The following is a 23,360-nucleotide window of genomic DNA, read 5'->3' as shown; positions in this document are numbered from 1 at the left end:
ACTCAAAATAATTTAAAAAGACAAATTACAATAAAACGGTTTATTACCCAACTATCAGAAATTTCACAACATGCCAAGGAAGAGAGGAAGGAGCAATTAAATAATTAAAATTATAAAGGATTAAAATATATATATAAATGGGGAATATCGCACTTCTGACAATCGCTGCGAGTGTATGTGCTAAATTTGGAGAATCCGTGCTTCTCGAATGAACACTGTATGTGGCCGGCTCACGCGTCGGAAAACCTGATTTATTCGTGTACCCACCAGACGGAAAAACAAAAAATATCGTGTATCCACAAGCACTCCAATAAATAAATAGAATTGAAACAATACTTTGAAATGTTTTACCGATGAGAATGAATAATAATAATAAGTTTCAATAAAAATGATAAAATGTAAATTGAATTTTATCATAACGAGTTTGCTTAAATTTCCTTTCTTCTGAGATCGCAGCAATGCGCGACGGGTAAGCTAGTATNATAGAATTGAAACAATACTTTGAAATGTTTTACCGATGAAAATGAATAATAATAATAAGTTTCAATAAAAATGATAAAATGTAAATTGAATTTTATCATAATGAGTTTGCTTAAATTTCCTTTCTTCTGAGATCGCAGCAATGCGCAACGGGTAAGCTAGTATGTTGATAAAAGTCTTCTATAATACTGTCATCTTTTTCTGCAGTTAGTGCATATACTTGAATTATATTTAAAATTCCTAGATTTGTTTTTATTTTTACTAAAATTACTTGATCAGAATATGATAAGAAGAATAAAACTGCCTTGCTTGTACTTTCGTTACATAAAACACCTACTCCATGGTTATGATTTTTCGAATTCTTTCCTGAATAATAAAAAATTCTATTCTGTGTTTTGCACACCCCCATACCAGGCCATCTAACTTCACTTACACCCAATATGTCAATCTTTAACCTTTCCATTTCCTTCACTGTATTATCTAACTTTCCACTTTCAAACATACTTCTAACATTCCATGTAGCTAATTTTTTGTTTTGCCTACAGGTTCTTAGCACCCTCTGACTATTGAAGGTCTGCCGGGGACTGAGGGCCATTCCTGGATTTTATGTCATAATACTATAACAAGGAAGAAAATAACGTGGTGGTTTTCCATTGCCTTCCACGTTTCCATGCTGTTGACTATAAGTAAATAGTTCATCTGCCTTATGTAGCAATTTCTTATCCCTAGATTGCCCTTCATCACAAGAATGAAGTTGGAAGTTTATCCCGACTCCTGCTCAGTCCCCTCCTATGTTAGCCATCTTACCAACGTTGCCCATCCTTCACCAGAGGCACTATGTCCCACACTAGGAGGTGTAGGTAGGGATTTTCCCATCAGAAAATTTGAGACCATAAAGGCATCTCAAATTTGCTAATGGGAATTCTCAGATATTTTTGAAGAACAATATTGGTTAACTCTTCAATTCATTTAATATAACTTAAAACTTAAGTATAAAATATATGCTTTTCCATTATTAGCAAGTTAGCTACTTTTAAGAATGATTAAGTTATGATTGATTAAGACCCCATGACATAAGAGGCCTAGGGCCAGGTCAGGCCCTGAGCACCATTTCTATGGAATAGTACAGTATATGAGAATTTTTTTAATAATATAAGAAATAAATGTTTTTGTTTCATTCTAACCATGATTAATTTTAAATAAATGTTTACTATTTATTAGACCATTTTACAGATTACACTTATCATTTTGCAACAGTGTAAAATAAGTGTAAGTGTAACTGTTCCAAAAACTGCAGTTTTGAAAAATCCAGCAATGAGTTGTGTAACTTTCCCAGCAACATTGTGTGTGATGCCACCTGTTATGATATTTTGTTATAAATTTTTGTTAATAATTATTATTAATAAAATGGTTTTTTGCCATTTAAGCAATTACTTAATTTTTTGGGTAAAGATGAGTAAAATCTTCATTAAGTCCAACCTTACTCATATCTTGAGTGGAGGTTGACCCCCTCAACCTTTAACCACCAAAATTTAATAGCATCAATGTCCCTATAATACACAAATTTTCCTGCAAAATTTCAAAACCTTTTGACAAAAAGCACAAGAGCTTTCAAAGTTGGTGAACAAAATGGCATCCACACACACACAAAAACCCTTCAATTTTTTTTTTCTTTTGCATTTCTCAATGTTTCAAGATCCCAAGTTCAAAAATGTAAAAATCTTGGAAGTCATTTTTTATATAACAGTCAAGAAAGTAAAAATATTATGACAATGTAATACTTTGAAAAATATGAAAATTATATAAAAGTATTTTTTTTTTTTTTTTAAGAATTTGAAGACTAAGTTCACCTAATTTAAAAAAGACCATTCGATTATAAAAAACCGATTCAATAATAAGTTTGATTTGAAAAAGACCATCGGACGAAAAGAATTACAAAATATAATTGTAAAGTATCGTCACCGGGAAGCTTTTCTAATCTACATTTTCCAGCGCTCACTTCTTCGTGGATAAAAAGCAGAAACAACCCAAGAAGATATAGATGGTAACAGGAAGACATTTGTATGTCACCAGTTCCAAAGAAAATCTTTGTATTTTTAATTGGAAATTTTTGTGTTTTTAAAAGGACTTTTTTAGTTTTTTGGCAGCTAGTAGCCTAGAAAGGAAGGTCGGTCGCCAGAAATGTATTGTCTAAAACACAAACTAACAAATGGTGTTCCCAAATTGGACAAAATTAGTCTTCAAATTCTTCAAAAAATTTAAAAGGGCCATCAAACAAAAAGAATTACGATATATAAAAGTATGTTACGAATGAAATAATGAACTTTTATATAGCTATTGTATATTAAAAATATTTTGTGAAAAAACATCAGTCAAAATCTTTGGGACTTTTGGAATGATTTTGTACATAAACAGCTTATATAATAATTTTTTTCATCAAGAGTTAAAATGGCTGTTGATTGTAAGTATGTGTAAAATACTTGTTAAAAACTTTAAAAAATATCTGAGACTTGAGTTCATTTTTCTGGAGAATCAACCTTCAGAAATATGTCAGTATGCCTAGGAATTGAGTTCCAAGAATACCTGTACTAAAAACACCTAACTAATACTGACTTTTTGGTATTTTGCTAATTTTGAAAATACCATTATTATTCAATACTTCTCCCTACTGTATTTGAAGTTTTAAAGAGTAAAAATGTAACAGTTATAACATTATTATTAAACATCAAAATATAATTTAATATTTTCATTAAAAAAGTTATCTGTAACATTCTCAGTTCTGCTCTGTCTAAATACCACAACTCTCAAACTTTCTTATGCAACTATTCCCCAACCTGTACATTTTTTATTGTTTCTTGGTGCCATGATGGTAAAAATTAACTTTACATATTACGATATCATATGATATGGTAAAAATAAAATTTGATGGTAATATTACGATATCATATGATATCGTAATATTACCATCAAATTTTATTTTTACCATCAAACTTGTAGTCTGTAAAATATCAGACTACAGGTTTGAACACTACTATCACGAAATAAATAGTTCCATTTGTATTTCATGCTCATCTTTTCATTTTACATGCAGATATTCCACATAAGTGTTCAGTCTCATTGAACCACACTTCAGTTACAGTTAACTATATATAGCTTAGTCATATAGTTATCATCAAATATCTTACAGATAACTTGCAGCATTCAAATATATGAAGAATAATATATATATTATAGAGATTTTAAAGTCATTTTTCTTATTTAATTAAGTGCAACATCAACATTTAATATATTAATATTTACCTGAATCTGATGCCACTTGAGTTGGTTCTAATAGTGACTGAACTGCAAAAACAGCTTGGCTATCAATTGCAGACACATTTCCTATTAAAAAAAATATGACATTTTTTCCCCATAAATATGTAACTATAAGATTCAAACTTTCTAGTTAAAATATATAATGAAACAAAAATTTTTAAAAATCAAGTAGTTTTATAGTATAATCAAGCTAGAAAGTTCAGATAAATAAAATATAACTCATTTTCAAGTGTTAGTATTATATTTATAATTTAATAATTTAACATAATATAATGAAAACACACATGTTCTGGAGCTTCTAATCCCAGTATTTAATAAATCTTAAAATCTAGACTCTAAACATAACTCCACAGATGTAAGTAATGATATAATATATAATGTTTTGATGAAAGTAAAAATTTCAAAAAAACTAGAAATAGTGTGTGTTAATAAATATAAGCACTTCCCAGTTATCTAGGAATGCATATACTGTACTTGTTTAAAAATAATGCTATTGTTATGGAGGCAAGTAAGCAGAAATAAACCAATAGTGGTTGCTATAATGACAAAAGTTAATGTGTTTTATAGTTTTCTTCTTTTATAACTTACTAACTGCTGTTTGCTCACATCTGCTTGCTTACCTCAATGACAAGTGTTCCTTTCAAATATTGTAAGCATCTCTAGAAGTGAGTCACATAAACTAGAAAGTGCTAGAACATTTGTTATTCCTAGTTTTTTGTAATCTTTACATTATTACATCCATTAGAACATTATTTCTAAATTCTACAATTAGGATCAATCTGCAAGCATCTAAACTATAAGAAATTCATTATGAATACATACATAAGTCAACATTCATATACCAATCTATATATCATATGTTACATATCTTTGTTCATAAACATATATATATATATTCAAGAGTTTCAATATGGAAAATTTACATTAGATTAACACTGTCTTCCTCAGATCATTTAAGTTTATATATATTGTTATTTAAATTAAACAATGATATATAATTACAAAAATACAGAAATTAAAATAACAATTTGTTCTATATAAAAGGACTAACTTCTTGTCAGGATAAAAATATTGTATTATATAGTCCAGGGGTGGCCAAACCTTGTCATGATAAGAGCCATAAATTGCATCACATATTAGAATGGTATTTTATATATAACCTATATATATATAGGCATGTGTCTTCATAAAATTTTCTGAGGGGGCCAAGGCATAAAGACATTATATCAATAAATTTTTACAAGTAGATTATAGAATATAGTATTGCATTAAAGCATCACATGACCAAGGGTGTAAGATTACATATCTCAATCAATTTTACGATTATATATTGTGGAACTTTTTATTTGATTCCAGTGAGGGGCAAGTGGTCTATTTGCCCCTCTCTGTGAATGTCCATGTATATATAAATAGCATCAAAGTTGGACCCCAACCACTAAGAAATAAGGAGTATGGGTCCAATAGACAGGAGCAGCAATAAGAGTCTAGAAGAGCCACTGTTTAACCACCATGGGTAATTCTGGATTAATATGACAGATAATGCATTTGCAGTGATCCAATAAATTGATTATTTTTTTCTATAATCCAAATGCTTTGGAGTTTCAAAATTTGACTATTAAATAAAAAAGTTCAACCCTTTGACACCAGAGTACTAAATATCATGAAAGAATTGAAACCCTAAGTCTAATTCAAGCTACTTTTCTCAAAGTTGTTGCAGGGAAGCTTATTTATTCTGTTTATATTTATTAACCTCTCAACATAAACATAACTATTTGTATTAACTTAGCATCTTCTCATAATCTGTATAGATCTTGTTGACTCATGATGGGTGTATGGTCTAAAAGTATCTTGGCTTTTTTATAAAGATTTCTTTTCATTCCAAATGATGCAGTTTGAGTTAAATTTACAGTTGAGGGGCTTCCTTGATAAGTAACTTAAAAACCTTCCATATTTCGTATCAACAGAATAAAATAAGTTGTATTTATTAATTATTTTTTCAATGCAAAAAAAAATTTAAAATCTTTTGTTTATATTGTTAAACTTCATAAAATTAGAAAGTCATAATAATAGCAATAAAACAGAAAGTGTTATTTTTCATAATATGTCATAAAGCTCACAATTCAAGTTAAAATTTAAAGTATTTTTATATGTTAATTTAATAATTTACAATTACAAAATGTAAAATATAAAAAAATATTTAAGACTGAAAAAAACACATAAGAATAATTGTTTATTCTGCATTATGCAATTAAAAGATTTAGCAATATTTAACAAATGTGATAATCACTTAGCAATATTTAACTAATTTTACATTTCAAACTGCTTTCTTAACAAATATATTTGTCTTACCTATCTTACTGATGTTTTCTTATCATACCAAACAAAACAACAAGCAAATAATAGTGTTTTCTGAAAAACAATTTAAAAAAAAAACAAAATATAATTTTTTGCCAAATCACCATCTCACCCTTAAAGTGTGGGTTAGTGTAACAATATATGGATGAACCCTCTACCAGATGATCAATTACAAGTTATACTCATTATTCAAGCTTCTAAAATATTACATGCAAAAAACAAAAGTCATCCCTGATATTAACTAAGATTTTTGAGGCTACAGTAAACAAACACATGTAAAAATTTTGCAAGTCAAAAACAGAAGCATTGGTTTATTCATCTATTTTTACAGCAATTGTACGTAAGCAGCACACACTGCAAGCATGGGTTTCAACTAACACAATATACGAGGTCTGTTCAAAAAGTATCGGACTTTTATTTTTTCCGTGTAAACCAATAATGCACGGGAGGCCTCTTTCGGTGGAGTTGTGGAGGGGACAGTCATGCACAGTCCTGAATTTTTTCCCGCCTGCAGGAAGCATCAGTCGCTGGCAGTTGATCTATGAGTGAGAACATATAGTGAGCGCTTGTCGGATTCCACTAAGTTGGAAAATGACTGAACAACGTGAGAGCGATATTGCATCAAATTTTGCCAAAAACCTTGGCGATACCCAAGCATAAACCATTCGCAAGATTCAGCAGGCTTTTGAAGATGATCCTCAAGGCCAAAAAAGTGCGGCAGGTCCACAGCAATATCAAGGTCATGTTGACAGTTTTTTTGACTCTCGCGGGGTGGTGTATCGTGAGTATGCACAACAAGGCCAAACCATTGCAAAGGAGTACTACCAGGAGGTCCTTCGTCGTCTTTGTGATGCTGTGCAATGCAAATGACCAGATCTGTGGTCGATCAAAACTTGGCAGCTCTATTGTGATAACACATCCACTCATTCTGCGCATCTGATTCGGGCTTTTGTCGCCAAACACAACACTCCTGTGGTTCAAGTGTTGTGTTTGGCCAAACACAACACTCCGTACTCTCCCCACATGGCTCCGTGTGACTTTCGGCTATTTCCCAAGCTGAAAATGCCACTAAAAGGAACCTGATTTTAGTCGAGAGAAGACATCGTGCGGAATGCGACGGACCGGCTGATGGCCATTCCAAAAGATTGTTATTTAAATTAAACAATGATATATAATTACAAAAATACAGAAATTAAAATAACAATTTGTTCTATATAAAAGGACTAACTTCTTGTCAGGATAAAAATATTGTATTATATAGTCCAGGGGTGGCCAAACCTTGTCATGATAAGAGCCATAAATTGCATCACATATTAGAATGGTATTTTATATATAACCTGAACGCAGTGTTTCCATTGCTGGAAACACTGCGTTCCAGCAGTGTTTCCAGCAATGGCAGGAATGCTGGGAGAAGTGCATACACTAGCAAGGATACTACTTTGAAGGGGATCAAAAATACATTTATTGATTTTGTACCTCAAAATCAATAAATGCATTTTTGCTGACCAAAGGTCCGATACTTTTTGAACAGCCCTCGTATACCAGTGGCATGTTATAGCTTCATGGGGCTCAGGTGAATTTGAATTAATGGGCCCCATGTACAGTGTTGACTTCAGACATTTTTGTTCGGGGAAATTTTCTGGGGAAATAATTTCTTATGAAAGATTGGTTTGGGCTCCAGGAAATTGCCCTTTATGCTCTTAGGATGCATGGTGCTTTCGGTTTATATAATAATTACACATGTTCACCATCTAATCCTGATTTACCCTATGGAATGCAAGAGATGCATGCATGTTTTATGTTTACATGTAAATTTTACCATCACAAAATTGGATTAACAATTGGACCACCTTTGTCAATAATTACAGCAAAGATAGTTGTATAGAAGTTAGAATGGAATGAAGCAAGAAAATATGCAGATGATATTCACATATAAACATAAATATATTGGTAATTGTTTGATTATTTGGGAAAAAGAACAGAATGAAGAATTTGTTAATTAATCTGCATCAAATAAGATAAGATTAAAAGAACATATAAGAGCAATACGTGGAAATTATGCAAATTCAACCGTAGCAGAACACTGCAATTCAACAGGATGTGAAATAATATTAAAATCTGTTAAAATAAAAAAAAAAGAAGAAAATAATTATAAAAGACGGTTGTACGAATATAATCAAACAAAACAATAAAATGAATAACAATAACGGAAGAGAAATGCACCAATCATGGAGAGGAATGATAGCTACAAACAGGAAATTGGCGTATAAAGAGACAGATAGAGTTGGGAAAGGACTAAGTGAAAGTGAAGAACAACGAAAAGAAATGTAAGTTCGAATTAGTATTAAAAGTATAAATTTGTTAAAATTAATGTAGAATGACAGTATTTAATGTAATAATTATCGGTTTTATACAGGAATAATTTAAAATTAATATTAATCGTAATTGGAATAAATTATTGGAGAATAAATGGAATAGAAAGAAACAACAACAAAACAGTATGGATTTATAATTTATTATTGTCAATTTTAGAATTTTTAAAATTATTGTCGGGAAACTAAGTTTGTTTATTGTTTAAATTTTAGAATTTGTTTATTAAATACCTGCTGAGGAGGGACATACAAGTCCGAAACGCAGATTGTATGTGTCCAGGTAATCATAAATAAACCAATTTTAATCTGTGTGACTGTTGTGAGAGCAGCGAGCAAGATAAAAACGCACAATCCAGATTAGATGAATGAAACACAATAAATTTTTATTTACTCGCTTTTTAGGATACAGGTTCTCAGGATACCACTATGCTAATCCCACGGATACTCCACATAATTTATTAACCCGACAAAGATTGCACGCGCGTCGTTCCTTACCCGCTCACTTAAAACTATCTTAATTAATACTATAATTCTATTACTACTTAAACTTAATTTATATATATAGCCGGCTTACTCGAAGATTTAGAAGATGAAAGTAAAGAATAAAGAAAGAGGGTACCCAAAACTTGATGGATGCGGTTTCTCATTGATCGGGGGACTGGTAAGCTCCGTTTCTTGTTTCACGTAGAGATGTTAATCCAAAGGGATGATCCTTCTGGCTCCCTTCGGTTGAGTTCTTTTTTCTTATACGTTCCACAGGTCTCCTCTTCACAATACGATGCAAAACCTTCCGGGGAGACGTCTTGTCGCTCTCCACGTTCCAAAGTTCTCTCTTTTCACCCTCACACGCTAAACTTGCTGGGGAGACTCCCCTTTTAGCTCTCCACCCTCCCGTTCCTTCCTAGCTACATTCCTTTCGTTGCTTCTCGGGTTAGCCCAACCGCATACCCAAGTCAAGGAAAAGAAAAACGAGAACATTCCAGGAAGGGTAAACAAATAGGACAGACAGAGGTGAAGCGGGAAATATACAAGATAAGATAACACAATTATATACGAAATATATGATTACATATGGCGTGTAGCCACACTGTGTTGCTATAATTCTATACACCAGTATAATAAGTCCTATTAATAGAAATACACGGTTATGGTGTTTGAAAGAACAGAATGAAGAACTTTACAGAAAAAAAATAAAAACAGTAAAGTACTCCAATTGGAAATAAAGAGAAAAGAAGAAACAGTCATAGATATCAGTACACAAGTTGAGGATAAAATATTTACTAAAGTACACAGAAATGAAGTAGCCAGAGTCTAATCCGTTGGAAATCACAAGAGCTTACTAGATATAAGCTAGCAATTATTAGTCTATTTATAAGAGCATATAAATATTGTAGTGAAGAGGAGGAGGAGATGAAAATAAGTAGACTGGAGAAACAGTTTATACTGGGTAGAATAGTTAAAAAATGAAGAGCAAAATAGAACAAGGTAGCAAGAAAAACAGAAGAAAAATAAAAGATATTGAAGAATGGAAGGAAGAGAAGTACTGTATACAGCAGGGGTGGCCAACCTGCGTCTCGCGAGCCACATGCGGCTCTTTGAAGGATTATTTGTGGCTCTCGATAAATGTACTCGTGTTCCCTTTTCATTTTTGTGTTATTACATTTTAAAAAATTATTATCGTTCCGTATGTATTTCAAAATGTCTTTTAAATTACTAACAACAAATATGAAAGACTAAGTGCAACGTTGTAACAAATTTCATTTCCGTCCNGGAGATGAAAATAAGTAGACTGGAGAAACAGTTTATACTGGGTAGAATAGTTAAAAAATGAAGAGCAAAATAGAACAAGGTAGCAAGAAAAATAAAAGATATTGAAGAATGGAAGGAAGAGAAGTACTGTATACAGCAGGGGTGGCCAACCTGCGTCTCGCGAGCCACATGCGGCTCTTTGAAGGATTATTTGTGGCTCTCGATAAATGTACTCGTGTTCCCTTTTCATTTTTGTGTTATTATATTTTAAAAAATTATCATCGTTCCGTATGTATTTCAAAATGTCTTTTAAATTACTAACAACAGATATGAAAGACTAAGTGCAACGTTGTAACAAATTTCATTTCCGTCCAAGTTAAGAATGATATGACTCATCGAAAACTGCGCGAACGAACATAAACAGTGGCGTAATCGTCCGTTATCGACCGACTTCGAATTTGTAAATTGTCATTGCAACGGACAGTTGACATTGTGCTCTGGAGGAAACAATTTGTATCACTCTTGCTAAGGATATAATTTGTAATCTGGAATTTTTTGCATACCTTTTTAATATGTATTTAATTGCGGCTCGCGAAAAATTTCAAATTTTGAAAAATGGCTCAAACTATCAAGGAGTTTGGCCACCCTGGGTATAGAGAAAAGAATGATTGTTCTAACAGATGATATGACAGTTTTAAGATGTTAAATAAAGTAAGTGAAGAAATATGAAGGACAACTGCTTTTCAAGAAAAATAATATATGATATGATATGAAATGAAAAAGATTTGAAAATATACACCATACAAAAGTCAATAAATGGAAAGAGGAGGTAAAGAAGTATGATATGTGGAAACTACCATAAACTTGATGATGAGACTAGAATATAAAGAATATAGCAATAAAAAATTTAAAGGCACATTTAGCTCAAGAAAAATGTGAGAAAACAATAAGAGTACTATGGGTGGAAATGAAGAACTATACAAAGAGGATGTGTACGAATATAAGAATGACAGAACAGGTGTGTATTTATTTATTAAATTTAGAAAATAATGTAATAAATAAAAGTGGTGCAGCTATATTATCAGAAGTTTAGAAGACTGTGACTGACAAGAAGAAAGTAGAGATAATAATGATGTTAAATAATTGAATAAAGTTAGATGCAAATAAGTAAGAAGTGTATATAAGAATGGTGAACTGAGATTGTTTTAAATGATTTAATAAGTAACAGTTAATGTAGTAGGGATAGGTAGTAGTAAAGGTAGTTTGTAAATTCTTCAAAAATTTTTAATTTAAATTTCATTAAAAAAACAAAACTGAATTTATTATAATTTTTATGTCATAAGAATTTGAAAGTTTTGTAATTAAATATCTGTGTGGTGTACCACTGATAAAGGGAGGAAATTCTTCTAAAAAACATTATGGAGAATAATCATAAAAACTCCTTAAGAAAGGTTTGAAATTTGAGACAAATCAAGTAAAATATATCTTTTTGAATTATTTGTCCTATTTATTTATCTTATCTAACTGTTTGTTGTATTGGCACCATTGTAACCAGAAAAAAGGTTTAAAAATTTGAAATATAAATTGTGTATATTCATCTTTATAAGCTGTTATCTAAAGAAGTGAAGTTAGGTTAGGTAAAATGATTTTTATTAAAATATTAAACAGTAGATATTTATACAAAATTTCAAGTGACTTTTTATTACCTAAAAGAAAACCAGTTCCATTTTTCCTATTAAAAAAAATGATAAATAGACTACAGAAGAAACTTGATCAGCCCCAAGCAGTCTAGATTTTTTTAGAGTTAATTGTAACTTTCAATACTACTAGAATTTCCTGAATTTTTTTATTGTCATTCATTGCTTAATTTTTTCCCCTCTACCCAAAGGCAGACAGTTATAACTATATGTTAATATCAATCATTTACGGAAAAGACACAATCAATGAAAAAGTGTGTAAGAAATTAAACTTAAAACACTTCATAAAAATAACCCTATGCCACTTAATATGTAAGATCATGCTTTTATAACTATTATCATTATAATCACAGTTATAAATAATTGTTTCAAGTTTTCTTTCCACAAAAACATTTTCTATACAAAAATTTATTTTATGTAGGTGATTGTTTTAACCCATAAAGAAAATGAATTGTGAATGCTATTTAGCACAAATCTTTTATCTTTATCTGCTACTAACAGATTTAATTGATTGCTTCTAAGAAACAAATTAACTATCCGAGCAGTTTGTTCGTTTGATTTGCTGGATTTCGAACCTCGTTTTGATACTATGTTGGTTATTGCAGAAAGCTCCAATTCAAAATCCAGCAAATCGAACAAACAAACTGCTCGGATAGTTAAATTGTTTCTTAGAAGCAATCAATTGAATGCTATTTATTAACCCATATACAGTAAGCATGGGTAGTCTGTGGGCCTATATCATTATCATAAATCTTTATGAGCAAAATGTAGGATGACAATGTTTGGAGAGGAAGTAGTGAGTGAATGATGTTATTTGCATGCATATAGACCTTTCACTTCAATATTAGAGTTGAAATGGCAAATACAGGTTATTTTCCTGTTGAGGAAAGGTGTTTGCAATGTATTGAATATCCTTACATAAATGTCACAAAGCAGCTGAGGTGCATGAACTTGTGTGTCTGGCATGATGAAGCACATACTTGGACAGCTAGCCTAGTGAGTTTATTATTAAATTAAAAGATTTATAAGGGATAAATGAACTTTCTGGACATATTGTAAAATAAACATTAACTAGTGTAGTCCACTACAAGCATTCTAAGACAATATAACTGCATTTAAATAATAATAGCCAAATACAGTAGAACCCCTCTAGTCCGCCCTCGGCTAGTCTGTCACTCCAGTTAATCCGACCGTGGTCAGAGTCGAGAAACTTGTCCCGACTCGTCAGTGACTCACCGTCCGTAGCGTTCTTCTGTGTTCGTTACAGTATGTGTTTTTTCAACATGCCAGGAGTGAAATGTAAACACGTTACTCTTTCTTTAAATGAAAAATTAGCAGTGCTACAAAGACTGGACAAAGGGAAGATTGTTTACTTTACTTTTTTCTGATAATCCGACCTTTTTTGTGTTCCGACCATACCCCCAGTCCCAAAGGTGACGAATTACAGGGGTTCTACTGTAATATATAAAATGAAATTTTAATAACATTCATTTTATAAGAATTCTATAAGTTTGGGAAGTTATGTCTGTCTCATAAAATAATTCAATTCAAATTGCTTTTCTGAAAACAGAAATTTTTCTTTGAGAAATCTAGTGTTTTCAAGCTATACTTCACTTTTTGACTTCTGACAAAATGTTCAAAGATGTAAGATTAATACTAATTAATAAGTGACTACTTGTTGTAATTAATATGGAATTTTCTTTGATCTTTTTCTTTTTTAACTCTTGATAATCTTTTATAAGCTTCAGTTTGAGAAAATGCAGTTTGAATTGAATTTATGTTTACAGAGCTTCCTTAATAAATGTATTACAAAAGATTATCAGTAATCTTACATAAAAACTAGGAATTTTTCCTTGGATACAAAGACCACCACAAGATGTGTATATCAGCAATAATACTTTTAAAATTGGTAAAATCAGGCAGAAACACTGAACAAACATAATTTAAATTATTAATGAAAATATATAAATATATTGTTCTTTACTTTGATCTGTATAAAATTACATTTACATTTAATCATTTTTGAAAATACTAAATTTTAATTAATGTAGATCTGTTGATCATGTAAAACAGATGTTCTAAATGGTAGAAATGGTGGTGCTCTCTCAATATCTACATTTACAGATATTAAGCAAGATTGACAGGTGTGGAATTCAATGCAGATAAACACTAGTTTCATTAATAAAAAATTTTCTTATTATTTTAATATTAAAGTTTACAAACTAAATTACTATTATAAATGCTGTCTTAAAGTTGAAAATTTCTGAAGCTATAATTTCAATTTTAATAAAGTTTGAGTTATATCATCAATGCATGTAACTTTTTCATAATTTTCTTATTTAAAATTTAATAGATATATAACTAAACTGTAGATACATTTGAAAAAATCTTCAAAATTCCTTTATATAATCTTTAAACTGAAAAATAATGCACACATTTTTTAAAACATCCTCCTTGTGCAAAAAAGAAAAAAAATCAATAGAAAAAACAGTTTACATATAAAATTCAATTATGCAGAATATAATGAAAAGCAAAAAACATTACAATTTGCATTAATATGAATATTTATATTCAACATTTTATTACAAAAAAATTCAGTAGACAGATAAAACAAAAACTGTCTTTTGGTGTCATCTTAATTAAAATTTTCATTAGAATGAATATATGCATTATATATGTTTAAGTATCTAACACTGTAAGAAAGCAAAAACAAGCCTAAAATATTTACAGTAAACGCTTTATTATGAAAAAAAACAGCATAATATATTAATGTTTGCATTGAAGAGAATGTTTATATTGAACATCTGAAGACAAGAGAAACCTTGAAATTTCCCTAAAAGTACACATTAGAAACTAATAATTAATAGAGATGAATGAAAACTCGTAGAGATGATAGTAAACATTGTAAACACTTTCAACCCACGTGTTTACAGCTATTCAAATTGCTGACGTTATCCCCCTATAGCAATTACCTTTACCGTCACACACAACACACAAATGTCTATTTCTCTATTTGATTACTGAATTTTCTAACCCAAACATTTTTAAACTCGAATATAAAAAATTTTACAAATTTATTTTCATAATTCTTCTTCTTCTAAGCAATAATTTTAAAAATATTTAAATAAATAATCTGTTTCACTCCTATAATGGAAGAGCCAATATATAAAAGTTTAAATTATATTATATAATTAAATTTATAAAATTTTATATCATATTTTTTAATTTCGTATATTTTTATATATAAAATTTATTAAAAACGAACGAAAAACTCTTATAAATGACAATACCTGTAAGTGCATCAAACAACAACTGCGCCATTTTGAATCGACTTTCGCAGTCTCAAAACCAATGACTTGTTCCACATTTATTCATATTTTAATATTTAGAGCGTTTATTAATATTTTAAATTATTTTTTTCGATTTACTTATCAAAAACTTTTATACTTAATCCTTCATTTTTGATTTTAATAAGTTTCGTTTTGTCGCAAACGTTCGCTCATTTTTTCGTCAATTTTCACATTTTTTTTTTCTCTTATAAATATTTTTATATATTATTCGCGGAGATTTAATATAAAAATTAATTTGTTTTACTCTTTTAATACATTTAAGAACACTTTTCCATCACTTATTAATTGGGAGCGGCTGACAGCTGACGTCACAATCTTATTCGGATTTTTTTTTTTATACATTTATTGGAATTCAAATAGAAAATTCGTTAATAAATTTACTTATTTTAATATTAAGTGATTAAAATTTGCTAATTTCGAAATAAGTCTTTCTTTCTAAAATAAAAATAAATAATTAAACGTCATGACTGACCCCTGGTGGATTTAACGTAGTTCCTAACATGCAATTATATCTTAATTTAATATTTTTAATCCGTAAAAAATAAGTTTTAATATTCACATAATTAAATTTAAACATAAATTATTTAAATTTGTAACATTTTTCGTCAATATAAAATACTGGTCCTTGAGCTGCCAATAGCGCTAATGCTACGGAAGTGGAGTAATAAACATTTCTGCCACTTCTAGCGCTGCAATTGCTTCGCGGCGTAAGTTTGGTTGGAGCATAGGGAGAGTCTGCTGTAAACATTCGAAATTCTTTTAATATATAATATTTTCTCGTTTTTAACTCAGATATTGCTTTTGTCTTTATTAAAGGATTGCTTATAAATACTATTTTAATTCGGTTTCGAACATTATTTATTCGTAAATGTCATTAATATTTCTATTTCTATTAACTGTCACTTTTATAATTTTAGACCAGTGTTTCTCAACGGGGGCGATATCGCCATATGGGCGTTTTTCCATGTTAAGGGGTCGATTAGTAACAATTTATATTCTGGGGGCGAAAAACAATTTTCTGGACGATATAGTAAAACATTATATTAAGAATAATTAGATATTTTATTCGTTATATCGTACAATAATTAAACAAATAACATTATACTAGTCACTAGTCTAGTATAATGTTACTAGACTAGTCAGTAGGAGATTTAGGATTTAGGGTGGCTTTGGAGTTTATCAAGGTTAAGCCCATATATTTTTTCATTAATTAATATTAAGTGTCTTATTGTAGTTTGCAATGAGAAAAGAACTATGATATATGTTATTCACAATTTATATTGTGTATATTGATGAGATAGAGAGAGATTAAAGTTGAGCCAAAAAAAGTTAGGAACAGATTAGAGAAGGGAGATTAAAAGTCAGTTTGGTTCTTGGATTTCAAATATAGATTGTTAGAGAAAAAAGAGGAAATTCTAACTATTTAGACAACATATTCAACTTATTTACAGGCACGTAATAACTTAGAGGTAATTAAAGGATGATGAATTAAAGGTTAACAAATAAAAATATATGGCAAGAGTTCAGACAATATTATTAGATATTGACAGTGATAATGATTAGTGATGACATGGAGTCTAAAAGAAAGACAAGTTACTGTTGTTTTAGGCCTATATAAACCACGGACAGGTGTAGTAGGCCATCAATAAATCTTCATTCATATTCTACTTTCGATAGTGCAGAATATTATATAAATTACCAAACTATGTAGAGCCAATGTGAGTGTTATATAAAATGTAATTTCTCGTGTCAAAAATACAAAATTATTTCATCCTAAATATTATTTCTCAATATAGTGAATTAAGTAAAATTGTATAGCACACTTTATGTAGCGTTAAAGTGAATAAATTATTTTAAAAATAGTTCATCTTTATCTGGATTAAATTTCTATGGCGATTTAAATGTACTCGAATCAGAGAATAAGTTATGGTTTTCCTAACTATATGTAAAAAATAAAACAGTAAAATGCAAATTTATTTATTTATATTACCCATTACCTATGTATCGAACAGATATGTTCTACTCAGAACATTATGTACAAATATTGCTAAATATTGTGAATGAAAATTAACAGTTTTAAACAGATCTCTACTTAAAACCTGGATAAATTAAATCGATTTGTCCACATCATCTGTAATTTCAAATTATTATCTTATTAAATTTCTTTATAAACCAAATATACTGTATTTTTTCTTTCTTTATACATGATATAAAATTTAAAAATGTAATAACGAATAAATTTTTTGACAGAACAGTAGAAAAATAGTTACAAAAATGCTTGAAAACGGTAAAACTACCTGCTAACCAAATATTGTAAATAAACAACTAACAACTTCGCGCCGTAATGCGACTCTAGCGCTAGCTATCGGCTACCTGGACACATTAACTGTATTTAAGAGCATAGCTCAAGGGCCAGTATATCTATCGACTCTGGTTATATACGTGAAAATTTTAAATTATTTTTCATAGGAAAAATACAATAAATTTTCCCAATGTATAATTTGTCTCAACGTTTCCGTATTGTCGATGCAGAGCGCCATTTACGACGAAGATTCGCTCCGAATCGTCAGAATTGCTGTTGGATTAGACTAGGAGTCGCAAACTGACGTAGCGGGTCGGATATGGCACGTATCCTGCCCACGGCTTTGATTTCTCTTCTAAAAATCAATATTTCTAACATCTTGCGGGGAATTAAAACAGAAAAAATTCAAACATCTTACTGTTTACATAAGTCGTAAAGGCCTGGCAACGAAAGGGCCATTGTTAGAGATTGTTAGAGCCTTTTTTATGTTTTGGTTTACCGAATAATATTGAATACGGCTGATGTATATATATTTGACTGGCTCTTTGCTCGTTTGAGTTTGAAACCACTGTACTAGACAATTCCTCGTTGGTTTTATTTATATATGTTCTTAGCTTTTTAGTCGATCCGCTCCAAATTTTTCTTGTTATTCTCTGGGACTCTGAGGAAAATATAGACTTCTGCAAAACTTTGACGTCTTTCGCTTCTCTCGATTTGATTTCCTCGACAATTCCTAATAACCTGAAAACGGAAGGTTAAAATAACCAAACTTTTAGTATGGTTTTTATTATTATTAATTAACTTTTTTATTATTATTATTTTATTATTACTTTCTTATTTTTTGGCCGAGAAATGCCAAATGTATTTTCTAGTTACTAATAAAAACAAACAATAACCAACTGTAATAAAAATATAAACTTTTTAAATGTCTTTATAAGTTTAAAATACTCGAAACTATTTCATTATTCCCAAAAACTCGTCGAATATTTTCATTTAGTTCCAGTTCAAATCCGGTTCATCGTTCCGTGAAAAACTGTATTCGTAGAAGCACAAAATTAAAAAGCCGGAAATAGTTCATAACGGAACTGTTTCGACAATCGGTATGAACAAAATTCCTAGTTGTTCCGAGTCCAAAACGGTTTCGACCAGGAACTACCTACTCTAATCTACAGTATATAAATACATATTACACTATGAAATAATCACAATATGGTGGTGATAAAGAGAATAATAGTCTATCGCTTCAATATGGTTTGAGCAATAATTATGTTAGTTAATTTTTTTAAAAAATTGGCATTGTATTAATTAACTGCTTATTTTTACTTTCTGGTTGTTATATACACCGAGTAAAAGTATGGCCATCGGTCAAAAAATGATCTCCTAAGATTTTTACATATTTTCAATTGGCTATTTAATATGCCTCAAAAGAAACTTATCATAACGACCACAAATTACTTAAGGATGACTGTTTTATCATTTCAAAATGCATATTGGAGTCAATAAAATTGAAATGATAAAACAGTCACATTAAAGTTATTTGTGATCGTTACGATAAGTTAGGTTTTGAGGCATATTAATTAATAGCCAATTGAAAATTTAACATAGTTATCCAAACACGAAGCATTTTACACTAGAGAACGGGTTTGCCGACGTGACAGGTACTGTTTGTAACTTTTAAAATTTCAGTAAAATTAATGAAATAATTTATTATAATAACTAGCGGGTAAATCCGGCGTTGTCCGGCCAAAAAATAAGAATAAACATTAAGATTATTTCGTACTTCTAACCCTTCTATTATATTACAGTATATTATAGTACTGTATTTGATTTATGTAACTGCAAAGATTATCTTACGTAAGGGTTTATGAAAGCGAGTGACCAATCTAACACATTTTAAAAATTCTTTAAATTGTGTACAGTAGAGGAATAAAGAATTCTTAAAATGTGTTAGATTGGTCACTCGGTTTCATAAACCCTTACGTAAGGTAACCTTTATATCAATAGTTATATAAATCGAACCCTATAATATAAATATTAAAACGAAAACCATTATTTCAGCCTACCATTGTATACGTTTATCGCGATACTCAATAGTACGAAATGGCACACTTTCAATGGTCAAGTAGACAGAAATTGAAAATATTATATCTTAAAGGGTGCGTATTGTGAATGCCGAAGCTGCTGGCGCATTTTCTCTCAGACCTTAACAATGCCAAGGAAGTTTTTCAAATATTCTTTACTGGGAAAATACGATAATATCAAATTAATTTTAATACTTTTACTTATTTCTGCAGTGCAATCTAATTCCGGTCCTCAACAAAACGTGGAAGACTCCGGTCGGGTCGAAGCGAATCAAGTAACAAGAAAGAACTTTTTACTTCTAAAACTAAATTAATAACTGACTTCAGTTCACTAGTGGTTAAAGAAGTATAGAATATGTCTAAAGATGGAACTGACTCGCAGATAGACAACGACAAACAAGATTTACCGTCAACTTCAGGTGAGTCGAATGTACTAAGTTGTAAATCAATAATTAACACTAAAGAAATTACAAACACCTCAACTACAGACTTAATTCAATCCGATAATATATTCCATAACGACTGTAATGAGAGACTAGCTAATCAAATGGCTTCTTTAATAAAAACTTAGATTCAATACGTGAATCTATTCGAGAATTTAAAAATCAATTTTATAAGATAAAAGAAAAAATACAGAATATAAAATTACAAATTAAGGAACTTGTGTACTTCAAAATGAAACTCTTTAATTAATAATTTTAATCAAAATAATGTAATTTTATGTAAATATCCGGTTAAAATGTACCTAGGCAGAGGTAATCTACCGACTCTGATCTAAGTAACCCCAATGGCGGCGCTTCCGGTAATCTGCACGACGGTACTGTACGAAATAAAAGTAGAGGGCCCACCAGTGACCGAGCGGTCTTTGTCCCGCACTCGAGTGGACTAGACCCTGAACACAATCTCCATATGAAACAGCAATAATAAAAAGACGACGACCCTGAATACTGGGAGTTCGGTCGTGGGTTCGCTCCTCGCTCGAACGGACTGGCAGCGTGGAGTTTTCCGAGTTTTCTCCGTGTCGACGACGCCCGAATAGGGGCCAGTTTCCCATAAAAGTCCTCCCGGAAGGCATTCTTTCTCCGCACGCGATTAGGCCATTCTATAAGGCCGACTCTTCGGTCGCGTAACGATCACGCACTAATCTCTCGGAGTAAAGGTGTATAGTCATAAGACTCCATATGAACTACCATCTACTGAAAGAAAGAATATAAAAGTAGAGGGTGCAGCAAAACAAATCTGGGTTTTTTTATGTAAATTAATGTTGTTTGCAACAATTTTAGCGATTGAGAAATTATGCAAATTTTATTATACCTCTTTGTGGAGAAGTTCATGTAGCGGGTATTTTGTGTTTATGTCGTATTCTGTTTATTTTCATGAGGGAAATCGATAAATATTCCTAATTTTGTTTCGATAATCGAAGTAATTATTAATTTTTTAATTATTTTTAACAACATAATATCTGTTGAAAGATTTACTTTTGACGAGTTTTGGACTTACTGTAATTCTAGAAAGTTTTTTATCCTAATGGAATCCGATTTTGATGAATTAAGGTTAAACAACAAGATTGGTTCGGATGTGAAATTTGCCGTATGGTTGGGTTTGCAACGTGTTGAAGACGTTTGTGTTAAATATTCGAAACGGCGTAAATTAATTTACAGAGCCGATAGAAATTCTGTTATGTTAAGGTGTAATAATTGTAAAAAGAAAAAGAACTATTCAGCATTTGAGAATATTTTTAAAGGAAAGTGCGGACGTATAACTTGGGGCGATATTTTATCATTCATTTGGCATTTGCTTTGTTTAGAGTGTACGATAAGTAACGCTGCTTTGGCTGTGGGTATAAGTAAAAAAAAACAGCTATCGATTGGGCTAATTACCTAAATTTTGGAATGATGATTGCTGTTCATAATACGTCCTCGTTCAAAATCGGTGGTCCGAATAAAACCGTAGAAATTGATGAAACTGCGATTGCTAAAAGAAAGTACGAAAAGGGACGCAAACTTAAGGGGGCGGGATGGGTTGTAGGAGGGATATGTAGAGAGGACGAATCTTGCTTTCTTTGTAAGGTTAATGATTGAAGTGAATTTACACTCAACTGGGTAATTTCTAATTTTGTCAATTCTGGAAGTGTTGTAATAACTGACGAATAGAGAGGCTACAATAATATAAATAACCTAGAAGGTATTGAAATAGAACACAGGACTGTAAATCATTTTGAAAATTTTGTAAATCCAACCACGGGCGCGCATACCCAGAAAGTAGAAAGATTATGGGGATTATTAAAAAACAGAAAAAAAAAGTTTGTAAAATGGCACTTAAAATCCCCAGGCGAACGTTTTAAATTGTTCGTAAAACATTTGAGTTAGATTTATCCGGGTTCTGGAAAAAAAACAAAATGGACGGAACCGGAAACTGTGCCTGCAGCTCCCGAATCTTTTAAAAAGAAGACAAAAAGAAAAGGAAACAGTTTGTGAAAAAAAGTACGAATGTCAAAACATCAACTAAGACGAAGTATTCATCTGAGACAGTTACCGCGTGAAGTAGCAGTGAGAAAAAAGAAAGAAAAAGGAATAAAAACACCGAATCGGTGAGTAATAAAATTTTCTTCGGTCAATGTTCGTCTTCGTGCATCGTCATGGTCCACGAAGGTAAAGATTGACTTTTTGTTGTAAATAATTAGTTTTATACGGTAAAAATTTATAGCCACAGGACCCAAATTGGAAAATTTCGTACATCGGCGTTTTGCGCAGTGGCAAAGCGGTAAACAAGATGGTGACCGGAGGCGCCGTCATTGGGGTTACCTAGGTACACTTTAACCAAATATCCTAGTTCGAAAAATATCTCAAACAAGATATATGGAAGTTCATAAAACACATTCTAAATCTAGATTCCGCACTTTTAGAAGATAACCTAGATATAACTAAATTAACTAATACAAAAATGTGTTATAACATTATCGTTAAGAAATAACCAAATCCTGCCAAGGAATTGCATCCCGAAAGACTTAGTAAAGCTAGCCCCCTATTTAGGTGTTACTAACGCAAGAAAATCGGAAAACTCCACGTGGCCAGTCCGTTGGCCTTGCGCCAACTCACCACGGACTACCGGTGTTCGGTAGTTTTATCCACTCGGTTACCGGAAGGTACTTATTGGGCTGCAATTTGAAAAAAATTATAGACCTATAAATTCCCATTGTCCTTCGTCTGTTGGTCTGTCCTTCCTTTAATTTCGAGAACCGAGTTTGATGGATGAACGTCGAGACCAGACATGGAAAGCGTAAGAGCGGTAGACCCAGATTAACATATACGAACCTCTGGTTTTAACTGCAGGTCATGTTATTTCAATTCAAAAAGTTTTCTCCGAATGGAGTTAGATACATAACCGGTACGACTCTATTGCTTACAGGAGTTATTAATCTTAACAGCGTGAACAAAATCGTGCCCCCCCCCACACACACACACACACATTTAGGTTTGAAAATTGCATCCATATGGAATGCCGTATAAAAGGTTGAAAGAATGAAATGTTTTATAGAAAATACTATGATTTTCTGCAACGAAGAGACATTTAATTTCATCGTTCAACTAGAAGAAACATTTCAAAATTATGAAATTGTATCAAAACAAAATTTAAATTAAAAGACATTTGTTAAAACT

At 31.0% G+C, this 23,360-nt stretch overlaps 1 protein-coding gene across 1 annotated transcript in view; it reads right to left on the bottom strand.

The window, feature by feature from the left end:
* The window catches only part of LOC111624153 (zinc finger protein 341-like), a 53,774-nt gene extending 38,332 nt beyond the window's left edge, over positions 1-15,442 (bottom strand). Inside the window, exons 1-2 of the mRNA XM_023366949.1 lie at positions 15,259-15,442; positions 3,781-3,861 (exon numbers count right to left, since the gene is read on the bottom strand). Coding sequence (XP_023222717.1) covers positions 3,781-3,861; positions 15,259-15,289 — 112 coding nt within the window. The 5' untranslated portion in view covers positions 15,290-15,442. The remainder of the gene's footprint in view (positions 1-3,780; positions 3,862-15,258) is intronic.
* Between the last annotated feature and the right edge of the window lie 7,918 nt (positions 15,443-23,360).

Source organism: Centruroides sculpturatus, unplaced genomic scaffold (assembly GCF_000671375.1).
Source record: "Centruroides sculpturatus isolate CEXI.00-Female unplaced genomic scaffold, Cexi_2.0 scaffold380, whole genome shotgun sequence".
NCBI lineage: Eukaryota > Metazoa > Arthropoda > Arachnida > Scorpiones > Buthidae > Centruroides > Centruroides sculpturatus.
The sequence above is the reverse complement of the archived record's forward strand: the minus strand, read 5'-3'. Positions and strand labels throughout refer to the sequence as shown.